Source organism: Centroberyx affinis, unplaced genomic scaffold, assembly GCF_046629955.1.
Source record: "Centroberyx affinis isolate AG114_WGS23_722 - 3 ecotype Tasmania unplaced genomic scaffold, CSIRO-AGI_Caff_v1 ptg000106l_1, whole genome shotgun sequence".
Lineage (NCBI taxonomy): Eukaryota > Metazoa > Chordata > Actinopteri > Beryciformes > Berycidae > Centroberyx > Centroberyx affinis.
In genome coordinates this window covers 187,142-210,125 of record NW_027278808.1, presented here as the reverse complement: position 1 = coordinate 210,125, position 22,984 = coordinate 187,142, and the positions used below count along the sequence as shown (strand labels likewise).

General features: G+C 39.7%; 1 protein-coding gene across 3 annotated transcripts; it reads left to right on the top strand.

The window, feature by feature from the left end:
- The first annotated feature begins 1,507 nt into the window (after positions 1-1,507).
- Positions 1,508-7,644, top strand: LOC139648465 (uncharacterized). Of its 3 annotated transcripts, none has more exons than XM_071524609.1 (5): positions 1,508-1,662; positions 3,286-3,612; positions 4,616-4,771; positions 6,612-6,646; positions 6,756-7,644. In XM_071524609.1, exons 2-5 carry the CDS (start codon positions 3,357-3,359, stop codon positions 6,942-6,944), a joined length of 636 nt encoding a protein of 211 aa, XP_071380710.1. In that variant the 5' UTR covers positions 1,508-1,662; positions 3,286-3,356; the 3' UTR covers positions 6,945-7,644. The 3 variants fall into 3 exon arrangements, with proteins under 3 accessions (XP_071380710.1, XP_071380702.1, XP_071380717.1); XM_071524601.1 differs by lacking the exon at positions 1,508-1,662 and adding an exon at positions 1,963-2,246; XM_071524616.1 differs by lacking the exon at positions 1,508-1,662 and adding an exon at positions 1,964-2,208.
- Positions 7,645-22,984: the final 15,340 nt, after the last annotated feature.

Genomic DNA, 22,984 nt, shown 5'->3' with positions numbered 1-22,984 from the left:
AGTTTGAAGTGGTGACATGTGGGATGGTTCAGAGAAGGAGCTGCTGTCTGAACTGAAAACAGACGGGCATGTTTGAAGTGAGACGACCACCTCCAGCAAACCACTGAAACCAACCAAATCCAAACAACCCCTACATCCCTGTGCATAAGCTGACGACTTAAGGGCATCAAAGTCATCAGACTCTCTCTTCAAAGCCCCCAACTTCCTCTCGTTTGGTTAAAAGTGTTACAAGTATGTGTGTGTGTGTGTTCGTGTGTGTGTATGTGTTAGGGTTATACCAATATGGGTTTTTGAAGGCTGATACCAATATTGATATTTTTAGACTGAGGTTGCCAATAGCTGATATTTTATGCCGACATCCAATATCTTTAAATTTGAACATTTTCATGTCAAAAAATGACAAGTAGCCTATTTATTGTTTTTCCACAGAATTTTTAGAAGGTTTAAGTCGCTCTTTTCCAGAGCGACTTAAACCCTCAGAATCCGTTCATCAGCCAGTCAGAATTGAGTATTCAACAAAGCCGTGTAATAAACTAATGTAAAAAATGAATAATGACTTGGTATGATTAATTAATAATTACCGTAAACAAATGTTGGAGACAATTGGGTTCCTCTATCCCACACCAGTAGTATTGTTAGTTCTCGTGTTTCTCCACATTAAGACTACATTTCCCATAAGCCCCGTTGCTTCCTGCCCCCCTCCCTGAAGAGGCTCAACATGTTGGAAGTGATTTCTCCATCTTCCTTTCCCTCCTTCCACCATCTGCTGCCAGAAACTCTTTCAGCTTTAGCTCTGTTTGCTCTGGAAGAACAGAACCTCTTCCTGTTTTGTGCCATAAAGCGATCCAGCAGATTTCCCTCCAGATCCACCAGGTGGAGAAACAATGGAGGATACAGAGTGGAGACTGCTAGAGGCTGATAATCTTCTGGGCAATGGTCTCATTTGTTTACAGCAATTATAATAATATCTCAAAATGATTGTGGTAATGATTTATTGACATCAAAACACTATAAGTGTCCTTTAAATACACTTCTGTCACACAGGAAGATGGAGATCAATGACAGGAGGCAGGTTAAAGAATGAATTTTAACTGAGACATGGATTAAAGGATAAGTATGGCAATTTTGGACCTATATGTAATTTGTCTCTTCCATACCTGCAGTACTCGGACCCACAGACATTATTGTCTCCAGAGTCAGCTGTCAGTAGAAACAGCGACCTCCACTGCCTCTTGCTGCAACAATGAGTCCAAACTGTTTGTCAAAATATCTCAAAAAAATCCAGTCTATGAAAACGATACGGAGAGCGACCGACGTATTTCTCTCCACGGCCCGGAAAGCAGCGGCACCGCACCGTTTCCACTCAGCAGGTCGTCTTCTACCGAACTCTACTGTTTACGGTCTGACCTGACCGTCCAGAACTAGATCACTCCGCCAGGAACCGCCTTTCACCCCACAGCGGTTCTGTGATTTCCTGATTAGTGAAAGTTGCGTAACGGAGTAACTGAGTCGTGTTTTCTCCCTGTGGAGACACGAACGGCTTTTTTGGAGATATTCTGACAAACAGTTTGGACTCATTATTGCAGCAAGAGGCAACAGAGCTCGCTGCTTCAACTGACAGCTGACTGGAGACAATATTCTTTGTGGGTCCAAGAACTAGAGGTATGTCAGAGATGAATTATATATAGGTCCAGAATCACCAAACTTTCCTTTAAGAAAAAAGGGGTTCAACTCAATATTGGAAAGGTAGACCTAACAATTACAAAGGTTTACTATTAGCTGAAAATCCACTGTAACTCCACTGTAAATCTGTAGATTATGCAGTGTAAAAAACGCCTAGCTTGTTGTTCCTTTTTCCTCTCAGATCATGAAACGAGCACACACCACTCGAGTGAAACTGTTTTCAGCTGAGTTCATCACAGACTGCATCACATGTCCATGAGCCTCTTTGAAGCCTTCGCTAACAGGAGGTGCTTGTGACTCTGTAGGTAGATGAAGCGGGTGTTCACGCAAGTTCCTGCCTACAGTTTCCTTCTGTCAGACACATAAAACTGATGTTTGATAAAGAAAAATCAAACCAAAGGATTCAACAAACCAAGGCAGCAGACAGAAATTAGTCAGGTCAGAGACGCGCCTGCCGTCCCTCCAGGCCTGCAAGCCCCGGTTCTCGTTTACCATGGTTCACTACATCGCCCCAAAGCCTCTTGGGTTAGTTTTGATCGTCACAGCTCGCATGGTGTTCAGTGGTAAGCTGTCTATCTTTGGTGATATTTTACAGGGTTGATACATTTTGAGGCTTTCCATCTGCCAGAGTTTCATGTTTTATTGCTCCTTTACACTTTTTATGATTCTTACTATCTCTATTTTTACAACACTTCTGATTCATGCCGCTGATGTCACCCCGATTTTCCCCTGGAGATTCGTCAAGTATCTTTTATATCTGAATGGTTTTGAGATGTTCCACAGTGGTCATGTAAAACTGTATCCCCTGAAAATTGTGTTTCCCTGGCGGTGTGTCCTCATTTTGTCTTTGGTGTGTGTTGTTGTTTAGACTTGTTGTTTAGCCTGACAACTTCCTTGTAGAATCAATGGACGCTCGTGGTTTGAGATAATACAATCACAAACAAGCGTGATCTCCGTACATTATGAGGCAAATACGTTACTTGCTGTTGGCTACTTTCATTCTTTGTAATCCCATTAAATGTTTCAAACATTTTTTGTACCATTTGAAAAGCCAGTGCTGGGAAAACAATCCACAAAAATAAAAACTATTTTTCCATTTTTGTGAAACGATGTTTCCATTTTTGTGGATGGAAATGGAAACTATTTGTTTGTTATTTTCTTCCCTGGTGTGAAATCGAGGCGAAGAGGAAAACACAAGGGAAACACTTTTTTGTTTTTTAACATGCGTACTTTGTTTAACAGTTAAGATTGTGTAACACCTATTATTATACTATATAATATTATTATACTGTTATTATTATTACAGCTGAATAGGGACACATGGTTATTTAGAGTGCTGCCTTATAAATATGTAAGATATCCTTAAGTAACAGTCATGATACATGGTATATTGATGTTCTGCATTCAGAATCAGGAGAGCAAAAGAGTACAGGACATAATACCTAAACAGCACACTTACAAACAGGGACAGCATGTGCTCACACACAGTACAATGGGACAGTGGAATACCCTCTATGGCCAATAAACTGTAATATTTGCATCCCCATATAAAACATATCTATCTATTGTTTCATCTCTCTATACTCTATTGTCTCCATACAGGCCCTGCTAGCCGAACAGAAGTCACTGGATTCCTCGGCGACAGTATCTTCCTTCAGTTCACAGTTCAGACCATGCCCAACACAACCATCACTTCTGTTGGACTTTACAAAAATACCGTCAAGATTCATGAATGTCCATCGGGCACAAATTGCTCAGAAAGCCAAGTTTGTGCCTTCCACAAAGCAAATGTATCCGTATTTTACTGCATTGGAAGTCTGACACTAAGGGACAGTGGAAATTACTCGGCTACTTTTTTCAGTGTGGGGGGAATCCTGAACACGGACTGTAATGAGATATCCTTAATCGTCAACAACACAAGCAGCACAGGTAAGTTCAGCCTCTGCTTCACACCTTCCGGCAAACCATTTGCTCGGCGTCCAGCTCCCATGAACCTCAGTCTTTAGCACTTTTTGAATTTACATGGTGATTCATAGCATTCTGAACGCAAGCCTATCTATGTAATTTCTCGCCCCAACCGATTGGCCGGTGTCAGTTGTCAGTTATCAAAATCTTTGACCAATCACAGCAGCCAAGCAGATTGACGTAATCTGGAAACGCCTCAGAATGAACAACAATCATGGCTGCGTTCACTTCCGCGCTTTTAAACTGCTGATTGTTCCTGTTTTAATTGATTGATGCCATTAAGTCTTTTAAGGACTGACGAAAACGCTAAATCTAGCTTGCTATCATCCAATTCCTTTGCTGGCTGCCATTTCGGTAGTTGTTGTCACTTTGTAACGCTCGTCATAAAGCTCACAGGTTTATCCCGCCTACATCGACCGTCCAATCAGGTTTGTCGGACAGTATCTGACCGAAATAACTGCCAGACCCCTATGAATCGCCATGCAAATTCAAAAAGTGCTAAAGACTGTGATTCATGGGGGCTGGACACCAGGCAAAGAAATCATGCTGTTCCAGATCAATATTAAAGGAACACACAAATGTTTTGGGAGCCTGTTGGTCAAAAGCTGATGAGAAACTCTGTTAAAAGAGTGAATGTGTGTGTGTATCTCTTAATTTATTATCTACTCAGTTTTCAATTATGTAATTATGTCATTATAATAGTCTCTGATTGTATTAATGTTCAACTGCAGAAAGTGTCCTCAGAAAATAACTAATTCTGCTGTCAACCTGGCATCCAAAATGACAATTAAGTGTAATAATTTCCAAATCTATTATTGTATAACTCCCACAGTTTCTTGGGATGTAATTTTTAGGTCCTGATGAACTATAATTGCCATGACACCATATTGTAGAAACTGAGAAAACAAATATTTCTTTTGCAGAGAGAGGAGAGTATTTTGTCATTGTTTCCTTTTAACTCCTACAGTTCCTCCAACGGTAGCCGACAGCACAGACACCGCTGCCACAGAAGGATCCAAAACGGATTTCTCTGCCCTCTTCTTCTCGGTTATTGGGCTTTCAGCTGCAGTTCTAATGGTTGCCATGCTGTCTTGGCTCATCTGGAGCTTCAAGAGAACCAAAGGTAAACTCTCCTCAGCTTTTATTTCTTTACCTAGCACGCTTCTATCACATGAGAGCTGACCTTTGACTTCCTGACTATTGGTTGTATGTAATGTTGTTGATCTAGAAATTGAAGCTGATTCTACTGCTGCACTCATTTGTAAGTGACTCTGGATAAGTGTCAGCTAAATGCCTAAAATGTAAAATATCATGTAAATAGCATCTCTAATCCCAATGTTAAACCTAACTTTACCCCCAAAACAATGGCGACTCATTTAAACCCAGATGCAATCTAATGTTACACATCAAAAGGTATCAAGCTAACAAAGTCAAGATGAGAGAATAATTGTTATTCTGTGGAAAAAATGTGTAGTGGTGTGGTTAGATGCTCAAAATGCAAGCCAGGTTGCAGTTTCACATCCTTTTTGATACTTGTGATGATTCATAGTCTTTGATAAGAAGTCTTCCTTTCACTAGGTGAAAATGCACATCATGTGCCTACTATCACTGAGGGATGGGTGGAAAAAAAAAAGCTATAGCTTTATTTGTTCATTTACACGGATGCTCTTTCACTTCACAGATAAACCCCCTCGACCTACTTTGAATCTGAACACAGCCTCTTTGAAATACTCTGACAGCCCCCGTCACCTCAGAAACCACAGCTGCTGATTTCCCGTATTCGTATACAAATGCAGGGTTTTGCTGACTGTGCACTCCTGTGTCATTTTGTGCTAACTTGGTCCACACTCGGTCGACAGAGGGCTTTCCCTATGAAGGCCGAGGCTCACTGTTACAGAGGAGAGATCACAACTCAGCAAAGTGACGATTCATACAGACAAAAACCTTTTTACACCTCCACTAGCTTTTCAGCACTGCTAGATCTTAAAGGATAATAATAAATTAAGTTAATGCTAATGGTCCAGTCAGCATAGTTGCAGATATCAGCTCTTGTTTTCCTCCTTCAGAAGAAGCCATTTGCTGCCATTCATTCTTGTCCAGTATGAAAAACAACTTGAGCACTAGAAGTCATTTCAACGTCGCCTGTCTGCTTTAGCTCTCCTAAAGCCCTGGATCTTTTTGGCTATATATAGCCCAGTTTGAGACCAAGCAGTAAATACATTATTACATATTTAAACAACGCATAAACAGCTGTAAATATTAAAAATATGCACCAGAGATGTCCACATGTACAAGATAAAGCTTTATTTTTGTCGTTTACCCCAGAAGACGCAGTCTAACGTTACTAAATTTCACTTTTAGCTGAATTTACAGTAACTATAACCATCTATAACCATTTAGATGTGTTTTAAATGGCTAATCAATGTAAATATGCCCAGTGGGAAATTATCCTTCTCTAAACATGAAGCCTTCTTTTGGTTTGGTCAAATTTTCTCTTTTATTGTTAATTTATTGCTCTTTTTCCATAGTGTTTTGATCGCAGCGTCAATCAGCTGACACCCACAGCAAGAAATGGAAGACTCCTCCAGGGAATAATCCTCAAAAACACTTTACTGTCGCATCCATGGCTTTTTATTTAGGCCGTCTTTGTTAGCCGGGACAGCAGCACACTTCAAGCTTTAGGTTTAACACCGGTTTGGATTTTAAAAACGACGACAAACAAGTTAAAATGTTAAAAAAAAACTGCACGCGTTGCAAAATGGTTGGGGGAAATGTAAACTAGACACAAGTAAACAAGTAACTCTAATTGACACCGTGTTCTCCTTAAAATCCACAACAAACCTTCAAATAAATAAATAAATAAATGTCCTGCTGCTTCCTGCACGTTTACATGACTTGTATGGAAAGATGAATATTTGCCTGAGATTGACTCAATACTTTGCCTTTTTTTACCTTCTGTACAGAGCAGCAACAACAAGACTCTAACCCCACAGCGCAGGTGAGGTTAAACACCTTTTCCCTACGTTTTAAAGATGTAAATGTGTGTGTAAAGTAAATATCAAAACATCTGTAGCAACTCTCCAGCTTCACCTCCATCCTATCCGCAGGGAACAGCGGAGGCGCCCAGTCGTGTGCCTGCAGCTCCTCTGGTCTACAGCGTGCTGGATTTTCCCAAAAGAGGCCAGGCAGGAGTGGAGATCCAGCCGAGAGACACAGAGTACGCTGCCATCAGCTATCCAACACACAGCCAAGTGAGGTGTTCAGCTGAATGTAAACCAGCGGGACTCCACCTCTAGGTCCGAATTCCTACAGGGTTTCAAGATGAATTACGGAGTCTAACAAATAGATTTCTAGTCAACAAATTCATGTGATAAATACCCCTTTCTTATGAAATCATGTATATGCATAGCCTGTAGGATTCTTACAATAATTAATCAGTAAAATGGCCTGTAAAGGTAAAATTTAAATCATGATTTGAAGTCACAGTTCAGTGTTCTTCATGGTTCCCTGTGCAGCGGGGGCTCACAGGCAGGTGCTGGTTTGTTTCGGGTGGTCGAGAAAAAGAAAAGGCTGAGAACCGCTGTGGTAAACCACAGCCAGCGAACTGACAAACCGACCTTTTGACTTAGTTTGGTCTCGCTTGGTTTGGCTTGATTTGTGTGTGTGTGTGTGTGTGTGTGTGTGTGTGTGCTCTTTATTTGTTCCAGGGAAATCCAGTCATTAAAGGTCTCATATTTTACACTTCCCAGTGTTTTATTTTCTGTCTTGAGGTCCATTCAAAGCTGTGTGTGTGGTGTCATGAACCAAAAACACTCTCAATCCATTTTTACACATTCATTTTCCATTTTCCATTTTCCATTTACCAAGAACAGGATGTTTTTGTCGCCATGTCTTTAAGGCTCATTAATATTAACGACCCCTCTGTTCCGATTGGCTAACCGTTTCAAGAGTCAAACGTGAGACGCCGCGGCCCGGCGGCTACAGGTAGGGAAAATTCTCCGGTAATAAACAATGACAACCGCTCAACCGCTTTGAAAAAACACTTTGTTAGTCTATTATTTCTTACAAAAATGATAATGAGCGAACCTTTGTGACGTCACAAAGTTACGGAAGTCCAAACGGCTCGTTCAGAGGCTCGCTGCACTAATATGGATTGTGTGGATTTAGTTGGCGACCGTGCGTTTTGATACTTTCACCATGTTTAGATAGACCATCCAACTCCTTTATCATCACAGAGGCAAGGGGAGTCCTGCTTTACACCATATGGGACCTTTAAACCCTAAGCTGCTGCAAACTCTTTGCAGGTAACATCGTTTGCCGGTGGGTCACCAAACAATCAACATAGAGGGTTTTTTTTTTTCAGATATGGCTTTCAAATAGATTTCTGAGATTTTTTGCGTCATGTTTGCTCTCCATCAAAAGAATAAAATCTTTAAAAAAAAATCTACCTTGGACTCGAGTGCCACACCTTGCCAGATTGACACCCATGATTTCTCTGTTTTCTTTGTTAGCAGGGAGGTGAGATTTCTTCATAAGCCCCTTGGGTTTCTCTCTTATCTCACCTGCACAAATTGATCTTTTACAGCGTTTGTTGTTGTGTTGTTTTTTTTCGCTGCATTTTTATCACTGTTTTTGTTATCACTTTGCCTCTATGTTTTATCAGTGTACAAATAAACTAAACTAAACTAAGTCCCATTGGTGAACTTAAGGCCCATTCACATCCAGAACAATAACTATAAAGATAGCTATAACTATAAATAGATTTAAATTGTTCTAAGTAAATAGAACATCTGTGTTCCCACTACAACTAAAACTATAAGAACATCCAAAACAATAACTATATTTTTGGTTTGATCTCAGAGCGATTTTTTGGATGCAGAGACAACGATGAAACATTTTCAACAAATCAAATTCAAGTTGTAAGAAAGAAGGGTGCGGAGCATTTGCAACGATGCTTCATCTGCTGAGGAACCGATCACAGACACCACTGTAGTGTGAATGACCGAGTTTAGTTTATGGTTATCGTTCTCGATGTGAATGGGCTTTTAGAATGTGGTGCCATTTTGTTCGCTGATAGCAAATAAATGAAACTGCTGAAAAGTGTGATGCATTATCAATTCATCAGTGTATTCAAAGGCCACTTGTGTGATTTTTCCGTTTGACTGACAGGTTGACACTGTCATGCAGGTTTATACACTCTGTACTCTGTCGCTACTGTCCCACAGCAGTTTTCCATGACATGGCTCAGAAACAGAGGTCTGTTTTGGCAGATGCTCAATAGTCCGATGTCTCATTGGTGTTTTAACTAGTAACAGATGACAGTGTGACCAGACACTGTACTGATGATTTTTTTCTGTGCCGCAATTCATGTAGTTCACACCTCACTGACACATCTGCTCACCAGTGGCAGGCGAGAAGCTTCAATTCTTAATTTCTTCACTTCTTCACTTTTTCACTTCTTCACTTCTTCATTTCGTCATTTCTTCACTTCTTCAGTTCACTTCTTCATTTCTTCACTTCTTCATTTCTTAATTTTCCATCCCGGATGTTTGGTGTCAGTCAGGAAGGAAAGGAGCCACCAGCCAGCAGACTGTGGTTTGTTAGACAGCCTATGCTGCACCAGCCATGATGGCACCAAACCAAACTGACTGGAGGTTTGTTTCTTGTCTAAAAACCCCATTTGGCTTGTGAAACAGTAAAAGTGACCAGTAAACTTTGAAATCCACCAGCCTCTGTGGCTACTGGATAAAAAGGTTTGTTTCTTGCATGAAGAAAACTGAACTGTATCACTTTTGCATTTGAAACACACATGTACTTAGGGGTGAATGTCAACACAATATGCTTTATTTTGTATTAGTCCAACTAATGTTCCTATCTGTCTAAATAAAGAGCATTCCTTCTATTCTTTCAGGACAGTTTCCTTTCAGAATGTATTACTGATCACAGAAATGTAAACTGAATTGACTTTCACTCAATTTTCTATGATTGTCTAAACATTCTGTCATTCCACAATTTTTCATTTATTTATATGGAAAATTAAATGAAATAGATTGTACAATACATCTGGCACACAAGTAGACTAAAACAAACTACAAAACAGTAACTGAATCCTATTTGACCCAAGTCTGATCTATTTTTAGCTTGGGGGACAGAAAGTGTAAGTAACAGCGTATGGTTTTGGTGTTTGGTGCCTGATTCACTGAGTAGAATGAAACTCACTGGACTGTATTTGATGCCTTGGCTCTGTATTTTTAGGAGCGTAGATATCTCAGCTGATAAAAATACAGAGCGTGGTACTGGAAATAATCGCTCCCAACTGACATTTTGCTGCGCTGCACCTCCCTCTCATTTCTTTGTAACACAACGGACTTCATTGTGTTGTTTTGCCACCACTCTCTTTACGTGTTAGCGCTTTTGCAAACAGTCACAAGTGCTTAACGTGTCTGCACTTTGCACTGCATAACACCCACCTCTAAACTGGCTGTTTGTGCAGGTAGATTCACAAACAAAGCAAACACAAGCACACATATCCATAGCTGTAATGTAGTAACTTCCTGTTTATGTAGTAAACCATTAATGTAATAATTTGCAAAAATATAGTGTAAAAATCCTGTTGTCATAAATTTCCTGTTAATGTAATAAATGTTATAAATAACTTTTTTCCATGTACATTATCAGTTTTATTACATAAACATTGATTTTCTTTCTTTTTTTTTTTTTTTTAGATGTAATCCATTCTCTCCATCACCATAGAGCTCCATACATTTCCATCCCTTTTTCAGATGTAGCACCATAGTAAACCAAATTTGTGAATTAGTGACAGTTGTGTATTGAATTTTGTCTACTATTATTATTATATTATCAGCTCAGTTTTTATGTTTTTGAAACAGATTTCAGCCCTTTCCATAATGTAATATTTTATGTTAAGAGAATGCAAGTTATTCCGTTAATGGCAGATAACTTTTATTACATTACATTAATGGCGCATTTGTTACATTAACAGGACTATGACCCCTTTAATGCCATGAACTGCATATTATTAAAACTAAACACTAACATTTCCCCCAGTATACTGTATATCTAGTGGAAAATGTAGTGTTCTGTAAAGCGTTTGGCATGGCTTTCGTGCCTAACCTTAATAACCACATGGCAGTGTTGCGGTTGGCCTGTAGGTGTGAGGTTGACACAGATCCTGTTTTCCACTTGACATCAGCAGAAAAGCAGCAAGCAGAGCTGAACGGCCTGAAGGTGGAAAGGTTTCAGAAGCCAGCGAAGGGAAATTCATGCAATTCGTACAAAGCCAATTTCCCCCCAACTGTCCCTAATACTACTGAAGCTGCAGAACGAGCTCAGAGAGGACACCTGATCTGTGAAGGTATGACTGATTCATCTTCATATTGTACTGGTCATGTTCAGTAAACATGCAGGAATCTGTCTCAGAGACACCGGTGCAGATCAGCAACTGGTGGAATTTGTAAGATTTTTACTGTCTCACAGCACAACATGACTGTAATATATCTGCAGGGGTTTGATAGGGTTGATGATCAATATATGGCTATGACCTATGACTCAATGACTGATGCCAGCTAATGAGATTTCTGGCATTCAAAACTCACTTTCTGTCACAAGACATTTCAGCTATGATGGCTGAAAAGCCGCGTTCTAAAGCCAAAGAAGCAAATGATAAAGTATTAATATTCCAGTATTTACCTCTTCGCTAGACATTTCTGAAGGATGTTTGGTCGACTTTGCTAGCTTATTTTGTGTTCTTGTGTTCATGTGTTATCGGATATATCAGATAAACGTCTTTCGTACTTGGAAGTCATGTTTCACATGAACGTCCCTCAAAGTCGGATGATTAAGGCGGAAACTGAGAAGTTTCTGAGTTATGGCGCAGGCATGACCTTTAACCCTTTCAAACAAGGCAAGAAAATCAAGTTTTTACCGTTGTCAGTCAACGGTAAGAAAACACATACACTTGCACCTTCTTTGATCATCAAATTAGTTTGTTAAGCTGCACGACGTTTGGTTGTTGTTTGTCTACCGGGTTTGTTGACTTTCCGACAAAATAGCACATGAAAGCAATGCTGTTTAGCAGCCGACTTGCAAGTCCCGGCTGTCGGCGCCTCCCACCAGGACATGAACGTACAGTTAATCATTCTATTGTAAAAATGTGGCTTCATTGTTTGTGTTAATTACAGGCCACCAGAGACCTGTGGATGTTGCAATTGATGCCCCTGTAATTGTTGAAATTGTATTTAAAAAATGCTGCTTGGTAGGCTGGATGCATGACAGTGAACCCTGACCCAGTTCAGTGAAGTTTATGAGGCAGGTGGTTGCAAACTTCGGTGTGCGGTTTGATGTGACGTTCTCTCCTATACAAATAGAGAATGACGTGTATCCGAGTCAGTGTTCTTCCTGTAAACTTGGTCTATACACTCATCAGACACCAGGTCTTGAACTGGCAGGCTATTCATCGCCTTTTCATCCCAAAGCTTTACTCTTTCTTTCCTCGCCCAGATCCCAGCCAGTCCAGGGATTCAACAAGTTACCAAAGTGAATGCTGATGGCAGCTCTTCTCTCTCCTTTCACTTCCCCATCCCGGTTGTGTTCCTCTCTCTGCCTGATTCAGACGGAGGTCAGTCTGCTGGAGACGAACAGCTCAAACACCATAATACCTTCCTGTCAGCCCCTGCAGGTTCCACCGCTCATTAAACGCTTCCTAGAAACTGTCTGACTGTCTAGAAACCAGGGACTGTGACGACTTAGGCATCCAAACTCAGCTGGGGTGATAATTTCTGAGAAAACTGCTATTTCAGCTTAAAGAGGCATTAAGTAATCTGTGATCTCTGTCGATCTCTGTGGGTGAGCAGAACCCACTGAGCGTCTCTGCTTCAGCTCTCCTTAAGCCCTGGATTCTTTTTGGCTATGTACAGCCCAGTTTTAGACCAAGCACTAAATACATTATTTAGTGTTATCAGTTCAAACAAATTATCCACAGTCTTATGCAAGATGTGTGCTCCTGTTTCTGATCTAAATTGGGACCTTTTTTTATTGTACATGTTTTAGTATTTTTCTGTTTTTGTATGTTTCATTGTGTAACCCCTGCTGCCATTTCTTGACCAGTTCTCCCTTGGAAAAGAGATTTTGAATCTCAATGGGACTTCCTGGTAAAATAAAGGCTAAATAAAATAATTACACATATAAACAATGCCTAAACAGGTGTAAATATCAAAAATATGTACCAGAGAAGTCGATATGTAGAAGATAATGCTTTATTTTTGTCATATACCCCAGAAGGCGTTGTCCACGCTGTAGACGTTACTAAACTTTCACTTTTAAACCCTATGTAGCCTCATTTTAGCCTTAACTTCTATAACCATTTAGATGTGTTTTAAACAGCTAATCAGTGTAAAAATTGCTCAGAGGGTAGGAATATCTGATATTGCTCCAACTTTCCTAATGGGAAACTGAAACAATTACAATTTGTTTTTCCTGGAAAATCACTGTTTTTAGTCTATTTGTTATTAAGTTATGTTCATTTTTTAGTCCAGAATAGAATTATGACCTTGGAATTACAAAGTTCTATCTGACTTTTTTGTCAAAACTGAGTTAGTCACACAAACCTATTCTATGAGTGCCTATTTATATCTATGTGGTGTTATTTTTTGAAAATAATGATTTTTGAGTCTGTAATTTCTAAAAAAAAAAAAAAAAAAAAAGGACCCCTCTCCATTTAACTCACTATCTTATCTTCTTATCTTATCTTATTAAACATAATGCAACTGACAATTCCAACGTGTTACAAATGTATTGAGTGGAAATGCATCAATGAAAGGTATGAAGAAATATGAGTTACAGCATTATGAGGGTGTGCACTCAATAGATGCTGAAAACTTTGAAGCTCAATATCTCAGAACTATCCTGAAGGCAGATAGAACTTTATGACTCTAAGATCACGCAATGCCGGCGTCAAGAACCTGTATCAGTATCTCCATCGCTGACTAGATGAAGATGCCAAGTGGGTTGAGGTGACTGGGAGAGTCTTGAACAAAACCTGTGATTGGGCAGGATAGTCTCTGACTGGACAGAAGTTAAAACTGGCTGTGCTTGTGTCACCTGGCTGGCAGAGTGTGTGTCATTAAGGCTCAGTTCTACTCACAGAGTCTGTCCTGTCTCTCTCTACTGTGACTGTCCAATAAAGCAGAAATCTAAAAAAAATACCCAAAACTAAACATGGAGCAGTTTCACTTCATGTTGTTGAAACAATGCTGCTGAAGAAGCTGTTTCAATCAATATTTGTTGTTCATTTTTATGTTCATTTTAGCGTCAAACTAACTTCCGCTTCAGCGAACAACTTCTCAGGATGGTCTGTGTTCTGTCACTTTGTTTTTTTTTTTAATCAAGAAACCGCTCCTCAGTTTAAAAAGAGCATGATGTCACTTCCTCCCTGCCGGAGCCGTTGTCCAGCCGGGGCCGGGTCTTGAAAGTCCAGTGGTTTTTGTTCCAAAATGGAGAACAGGCCAGAAAGTGAGTTTTGAAAGCCAGAAATGATTTTGCATCCCGGTCCTGGAACAATCTCCAGTCAGAGCTCCAGCTTGACCATTTTATTCCCCTAAATCAGCTCAAATTATTCACAGTCTTATGCAAGATGTGTGTTCCTGTTTCTGATGTAAATTGTGATCTTTTTTATTGTACATATTTTACAATTTTTATATTTTCTACTGCATTGTATGTTTGTGTAACACCTGCTGCCATTTCATGGTCAGCTCCCCCTTGGAAAAGAGATTTTGAATCTCAATGGGGAAAATAAAGGCTAAATAAAAAATAAATAAATGAAAGAAATCTCAGCACCTGGTGAAGTAATCATTGAGTCATTGGTATTGAACAACCAAATCAGCCCCTGCAGATATATTATGGTCATTTTGTGCTATAGGGCAGTAGAAATTGTACTTATTGCCTTACTTACTTTGCCTTACTACCAGTGGTGGAAGAAGTACTGACATCTTTTACAAAAAAGTAGCAATTCAACAATGTAAAGATACTCCATTACAAGTAAAAGTCCTGCATTCAAAATCTTACTTAAGTAAAAGTACATAAGTATTGGCAGCAAAATGTACTTAGAGTATCAAAGTAAACATACTCATTATGCAAACTGTCCCCATTTAGAGAGTTGTATTTTTTTTTAGAAATTATTGGAATATTAATACTGATTTATTGACATACATGTACATGTAAGCAGCATTTTAAAGTTGTCAACGTGAAGCTAATCTTAACAATTTAGCTATAATTTGGGTAGTCTAATCTATAACAATGCTATTTTATAGTTATTTTATAAAGATGATCAAATGTTTTAAATATAAAATATTGATCTGAAAAGTAACTAGTAACTATAGCTGTGAAATAAATGTAATGAAGTAAAAAGTACAATATTTCCCTCTAAAATGTAGTGGAGTATAAGTACAAAGTAGCATAAAATGGAAATACTCAAGTAAAGTACAAGTACCTCAAAATTGTACTTAAGTACAGTACTTGAGTAAATGTACTTTCCACCACTGCTTATTACTACTACTAGAGGGAATTTTGTGATGTGGATAATTTTACCCTCAGATCATAATACTGTATATTAGTTCTCTGTGTTCACTGATCAGCTCAGACAAGAATGAGATCACGCTTCCCCATTCTCACCGAAACAGTAGAAGAAGACTGTCCTCTGGTGGCAGAGCATCACAGTGCTGATGGGAATCCTCCATCCATCCTGAAGACCTGAAGAGATGTTTCTCCTCAGGTACCTTCTGCCCAGGTGGACACAGCTTCCACTATGAAACCAAACCCCTTCATTTTATCCCTGAAATGTCCTTAATTTCTCCATTACATAAACATTAAGAATCCATTAAAAATAACATAGCTTAAAAAACAAAACAAAAAAGGTAAGGTTAATATCATGGGTTTTTAAGGGATTTATTCATGGATTGATTAATGAAGACACTAGTAATTAAGGGACTTTTCATGCCTTTTATGCAGGTTTACAGGTTATTATTATTATTATTATTATTAATGAGTTAGAGTAAAAGTAAGCAGTCAAACATTAAGGGGTGTTTAACGTGGTTTTGATGGGGTCTGCTCCATTAAGAACTCCCTTAATTAATTTTAAGCGGATTTTTTAAGAATTGATGGGTGAATTAATGACAATGTAAGGTCATTTTAAGGGATTACTGGTTCATAGAGTTTTCTGACTTTTTTTGTTATTGCAAGCCCGGAGAAAGTCAAAGTCTCTGTGTTACTTTGAATAAGGTTAGATCAGATGCAACTTTATTAGGTTCCTGTGAGGAAATTGGGTCCTTACTGTAGCAAAATAGAAATAGGATACAGCAATTTAAACAAGAGTAGTGCAAATGGGGGATATTAGTTTTATTCATTCAAGTGCTATCTTATCTTATCTTATCTTATCTTATCTTAGTAAACAAAATGCAACTGACAATTCCAACGTGTTACAAACGTATTGAGTGGAAATGTATCAATGAAAGGTATGAAGAAATATGAGTTACAGCAGTGATTCTCAACCTTTTTCATATCAAGGACCACAAAAGTAGTCCACATTAGAGCCACGGACCCCCATTTGATGAGATTTTGTGTCTCTGACCCAAATCTGAGAATATTTTTATTGTTAGATATGATTTTGTCCAGAATTCCATGACTATCTGTACTGTATAACAGTGAAACTATGATCAAAACAGTCATTCTTCTACATTCTCTAACTGTGTTAACTGCTTGTAAATGAAATGATGCTGAAGTTTAACAATTCATCAGTTTGCTGGGGACCCCCTGGAACCCCCTCAAGGACCCCTGGTGGTCCCCGGACCCCACGTTGAGAACCACTGAGTTACAGCATTATGACGGTGTGCAAAGTGACAGCAGCAGAACACACTGAGACAGAGAAGAAATGAATGAAAAATATGTATGAAAATATACAAAGAATTGCATCATAGATGGTCTCTGTTATTGTCATTGCTGTCATCAGATGTAACTCAAGGTGGTTTTTGGCAGAGAGGGGGATTTTTTCATGTGTTCATGTGATGATAAACCTCACGACTGTACAAAGATTTTTTTTTGGCTCCATTACTTGTGAAGTTTCCACCATGTACACCACAGAAACACACTTAAGATAGCAGAGATTTCTTTCCTGCCCTATGCAAATATCTAGTGGGTATTTTCGGAAATTAACCCAGGAGAGAAAAGAGAGAGGAGGTAAATCCCCTGTTTAGCAATCCGAGACCAGACTGATCTTTTCAGTTTTTCAAAACATTATCAAGGCAGCTTCATTCTGAATCCAGATTTGCAGCCTTTAAATAGATCTATCCTGCCACCTGTTGGACAAATAGTGTTACAACATGTTGTTAGGCCAAAAAGACCAAGAAAGTGAGTGGACCAGGTGAAAAGGTGTAAAAGACGATGTGTATGTTACTTTTATGCAAATTCAAAGTCTCATTGGATGGCAAAAACAATTCAAAACAAAACTTCCCAATTCTCTGTCCGTTTTTATTCATTAATTCAAGGATCCCAGAGCAGCTGGTTGATCCTGCTGCAGCGGTGGCAGCTGGTACGAGACTTTGTTTAGAAAGGTTTAATAAAATGTTAACATCAAATACTATTTTACATTAATATTCAAGCTGTACAGGCTGTATTTTCCCCACATCCTCACATTCACATCACAATTTCTCGGTTCTATATGAAGCCCTTCCATCCTGAATCCTGCCTTTCAGTGGAATCGAGATTATTCTGATTTTTGGCATCAAAACTATCCTAATCTCTGCCTTTTGAGTTTTGAAAAAAGCAGAAACAGCATTCAAACTTGATTAAAAGTAGGACTGGATTAGCCGATCCAAATCCCAATCTGAATGATCAGAACCTCATTTATCAGTTTTGAAACACACAATTTTCTGATTTAATCCAATCCAATTACTAAAATCCTATCAGAAAATATTTTGACACACTGGCCCCTGGTTACTAATAAATATCCACGGTCAGTTTTGTATTGAGACTCATTTCCCTGTTCCTCCTGAACAGATGAAGGTCGCTCTCTAGTGGCTGTTCAGAGAAATTATGTTGATAAAGCATTAGAAGGGAAGGTGTGAATTTTAGATATGAAGCTGAAGTTCATATCCACAGTGATCCACAGTCTTCTTTTCAACAGGCTGTTGATGGACACACTGGGCTGTTGTGGGGCTTCAACCTGTGACCTTTTGGTTACGGGACAGTCTGTGTAAACATGAGACCTGCTGCCCCATAACAGGTCTGGCTTACTGGAAAAAAAAAACTGTTGAAGTTTTAAAAGTACACTATGTAAGAGTTAAGTAAAATAGCCCCCTCTGCAAGAGCAAAGAAGAATAACCTAAATTTGCCATACTGTGTCACATCAAAATAGACCATATTGACCAATTAATGATGGCCATGGATTTTTGTTTAGTTTTTTTGGCTTTATTCGATAGTCTATTCTAAGTATCTGTTCCATCAACACACGACCATCTTGGTAGGAAAATAACAGGTGACTGTAATAAATGAACAGGTGGACAGGACGCCTCCAAAATCTTTTCACAAATTATAAATACTTGCTCATCATATGTGTCACATTATCTTGACAGACAAACAGCTTATAACATTAGTAGCATCCAGCCAGTATAGTGGGGCAGCATAGCAACAAACATAACGTTAGCCCGGTTAGCTCTATTTGTCATGGAAATACAAAATGAACCAATTTTGCCTTTCTCAGGCTCAGCCTCAGGCCTTCTGGTTCTGAGTCATGGAAATGAGTTATGTATGAGTGAGTTAGTTAGTTATTTGAGGGGGGATGCGAGGGGATGCCATCCCCCTTGAAATAACAATTGTCAAAAACATCCCCTTTGTAAAACTGCCTGTTTTGAAGCAACCACGCACACCAAGATCATTCATTCAAAAGCAACTTTACTCAGAGAACCAATTCCTTAAGTAGCCTACCACAGTCTAGGGCGCCCTCTTCAGGCATTACATAAAACAACCTATCAATACACTGCCATCCCCCATTTCATCCCTCTTCATGCCAATAATCATTTAGCCTAATCAACAAATGTGTAAGCCAGTTATTATTGATATTTAATCATTTTAGAGAATATAGGCTGGCCATCTGGAGTTTCAAGCAAACCCGTGGGCGGGGGGCACGCACCTTTCAGGGATGGACTGGCCATCGGGACATCGGGCCGCTCTGACTGTGGACCGGTCGGGAATATTTTTTGACTAGCCCCGCATCTTTTCACAGAGGAAAAAAGCATCTTCAGGCCAATCCCAGTGCTTAAAAACGGAAACTCCGCCCAACCGGGAAGCTGGGGCACGTTAAACAAACACACAATCAAATGACAGACAGACAGTTCAATCTGAGCCGCGGAGCTGACAGGTTGTGTTGTGAAACTGTCGAGAAAGAATCATCTAGACATTCTGTCTTATTTTCAGCCCAATGTGAGTGATAAAGCAACATACAGGTCATTTTCATATGAGCCATCGTTGTAACTGAAATGACTATAGCCTAGTGTAACTATTGGTACCTAGCAGGGCAAGGAGAGTGAAGGAATATGTAGCTATCTATTGTTGTTTGATTAACTGTAACTAAACATTAGCTTTAGCTAAATAAATTGCAGTGGTGCAGCCTATCATATATTATCTTTGAGTTAAACTGAATATAGTCGTTTAAAAAGTCTCCTATAGACAGCCATCAGTCCTGTAACTTCTGAATACATGCACTGATCTGTTTAACAGAGCCAAACGGAGGCAGGAGTCACAGATTAGAGGAGACAGACCAGCAGAGTTCAGGTGACTCAATGTGTACAAATTAATAAAGCTAAAATAAGTGTATTCCTGGTTTTGCTAAAGATGTTGTTGATGCCATAAAAGTGATGCCCATCTCCTAACTGGCATCCTTGTGATAAGAAGATATGTCAGAGCCATGTGGTTATCTGAAATGACCAGCACCCCTCCAGCCAATCAGAATAAAGTATTCATCCAGGCCATTGTATAATAAATATTATGGATGATATTTTGTATGATCACCTTTTAAAGTTAATGTCCATTCTATCAGTATCATAGCAACAATAGATTGAGGGAGTCAGGGTCAGGGAGACAGCAAAGAGCAGCCACACCACCCAAACCCCAAATCCAGACCGGACACTGCACCACCCATGGCTTCACTACTGCCTTTTATTTTTTTATTTTATTTTATTTTTTTTTAATGTTTGCAGCTGTTAGTGCTCAGTGTGATGGAAACCTTCCATCAAATTATAATAAGTATATAAAAGAATTCCATTCAAACGTACAGAGGTAGGCTATGTTATAAAATCTTTAATTTGATCAATTTAACATTGATGGGTTAACAACTGTGTACTGAAATGTACAGTACATTACGGGATTCATCGATGTGGAGCATCCTGTAATAGCTTAGAGCAATAACGTTAAGTTGTCCTCTGTCTTTGACCCATCCTAACTACTGAGGAGCAGTGGGCAGCCACAATGCAGTGCCCAGGGACCAACTCCAATTCTGAGGCAGTGCCTTGGTTAAGGGCAATGGCTGGAATATCTGATACCTAACATCCGTAACATGCGTGTCTTTTGAGCAGTGGTGGAAGAAGTATTCGGATCTTTGACTTCAGTAAAAGTAGCAATACCACAGTGTAAAAATACTTTGTTACAAGTAAAAGTCCTGAATTCAAAATCATACTTAAGTCAAAGTACAAAGGTATTAGCATCAAAATATACATAAAGTACCAAAAGTAAAAGTAGTCATTATGCAGAATGGCCCATTTCAGAATCATATATATCATGTTATTGGACTATAATTATCGATGCATTAATGTGTTCATCACTTTAATGTTGCAGCTGATAAAGGTGGAGCTAATTTTAATTACTTTATATACTGCTGGATAGCTTAACCTATAAAAATATATCATAATTTATTAGTTGATTTATAATTTGTATTAATAATCTAAATCTGCAAAGTAACTAGTAACTAAAGCTGTCAAATAAATGTAGTGGAGTAAAAAGTACAATATTTCCCTCTGAAATGTAGTGGAGTAGAAGTATAAAGTAGCATGAAATGGAAATACTCAAGTAAAGTACAAGTACCTCTAAATTGTACTTAAGTACAGTACTTGAGTAAATGCACTTAGTTACTTTCCACCACTGCTTTTGAGTGTAGAACTATCTTTGTGCTGTTACAATATAAACAGAATGGTAAACAGCTGGTCCCACCCTCCATGCTGTCTTCGCCACTATCACATTGTTTGTCCCCATAAGACCCCACCATCCCCCCTGAAACTTTTGTACAAATCGACTAACTGCTGAACAGGTTCACGTAACACCATCAAACTTTGTGGCCAATCAGCAGAAGAAGAAGAGGCAACCCCTCCATTATTGGTCCAATCAAACAACATGGAGGCCCTGGAGAGCTCATTTCCAGTTTAGACAGAACCGACCTGCCAATTTTTCCAAACCTTGGTCCAGTGGTAGAAGGGCAGCACTGATGGAAACTGAACAGATAGAGAGCTGATTGGTCATGTTGTGTTGAGATAATCAACTATAAAACAGGCAGATCTCATGTCTTATTTCAGGTCCAGTCAGGAAAATGTGAAACAAGTTGGTGATGTGGCATGGAAGAAATTATTAACTTCTGATTATTATTATTATTATTAACTGAAAATCCAACATGTGGAAGTGGCATATACTGACAGTTGCATAGTGTTGGTGGTTGGAGGTATGCGCTCTACTGATTCTTTTTTGGCTGGACCGCAACAGCGGGGCCAGCCCTACAAACGTGAATGTCTGTCACTGACTGACTGAGTGACTGAGTAACTGAGTGATCAAGTTACACCATTGGTCAGCCGTGGCACGTGGCACATCATAGGATCACAGAGCCAGAAATTTCAGTTTCGTTTTCTCCGCCGTCTAGTTTCTCCGCTGAGATCAGGAGCCCGTTTCTCCCACACAGTAATCAGGCTGACCAATATCATGCATGTAAGCTGAAGCTAAAGTAGAATCTATACAATTATATCATATCACCGTTTATGTCGATGCATATGCGCGAGCTCAGTCCACCTGAAGCCCCTCTGTTCTGAGAGAGACACAAACAAGCATGGAGATTTCATCACGCCGAGGGCTTATTTCCAACCATCCCGAAGTTTCCCGGGGCCACGGTTCCGGCCAGTGCCGCTAGCTGGCCGCCGATTTGTTCCAGCGTTTTCGGCACCGACGGGTAACAGAGCGCCTGGCGCTTGGATCGGCTGGATCGATGTGGGCCGTGGGCGCCGTGGAGACGACAGCGGTGGAGAGAGAGACGGGACGCGCTGGAACGATCAGTATGGATGTATGGACTATTATTCTGTATTAGCAGTCTACAGCGGAGTTAGTTACACCAGTGGTTCTCAACCTTTTTCATATCAAGGACCCCTAATTTAGTCCACATTAGAGCCATGGACCCCCCATTTGATGCGATTTTATCCCTTTGACCCAAATCTGAGAATATTTTTTATTGTCAGATCTGATTTTGTATAGAATTCCATGACTATCTGTACTGTAGGTAGAGAGATAACAGTGAAACTGATCAAAATAGTCATTCTAAAATGCCAAAATAATGAAGTTTAACAATTCATCAATTTGCTGGGGACCCCCTGGAATGCCCTCAAGGACCCCTGGTGGTCCCCGGACCCCACGTTGAGAACCACTGAGTTACACCATTGGTCGGCCGTGGCACGTGGCACACTCATACACGGTCCAGCCATATACTAGGTTTTGACCTAGTCTTGTTTCATCTTGCTCTATCAAACACAGTTTGGGAGGCAGACCGGGGTTCTTTGGTTTCTCCTCCTCTGAATTTAGCACTACACACCCGTCGTTCTCGGAGACAGAGCTGGTTGAGCCTGGACGGTTATAAGGGGTGGGAGGGGCTCCGGCTAAAGGGGAGGAGCTTTTTTACGGCCCATAAAAAAAACATTGAGCCGAATACAGACAAAAACAAACCAAATGGGGAATGAGTAGATTAGAAGTTCATCCCTCCACCGCATATTTAGACCTACTGAGAAGACTGTGGGCTGTATTAAAGTGAAAATCTTACATAGACTGCCTTTAATTAAAACTCTGACAGTGACACGACGTCAACGGTGATGAACATAAACAAAGACAGTAGCGGGTTAATACTTCACTCAGATTCTGTATTGGGCCTTTAACACATGTTAGTGTTATGGCAGCTATCTTCGTGTGAGCACCAACAGGAGTCACCGTTCTTAAAATGAAAGTTCAACTGTTCTGGACTGAAACTGTA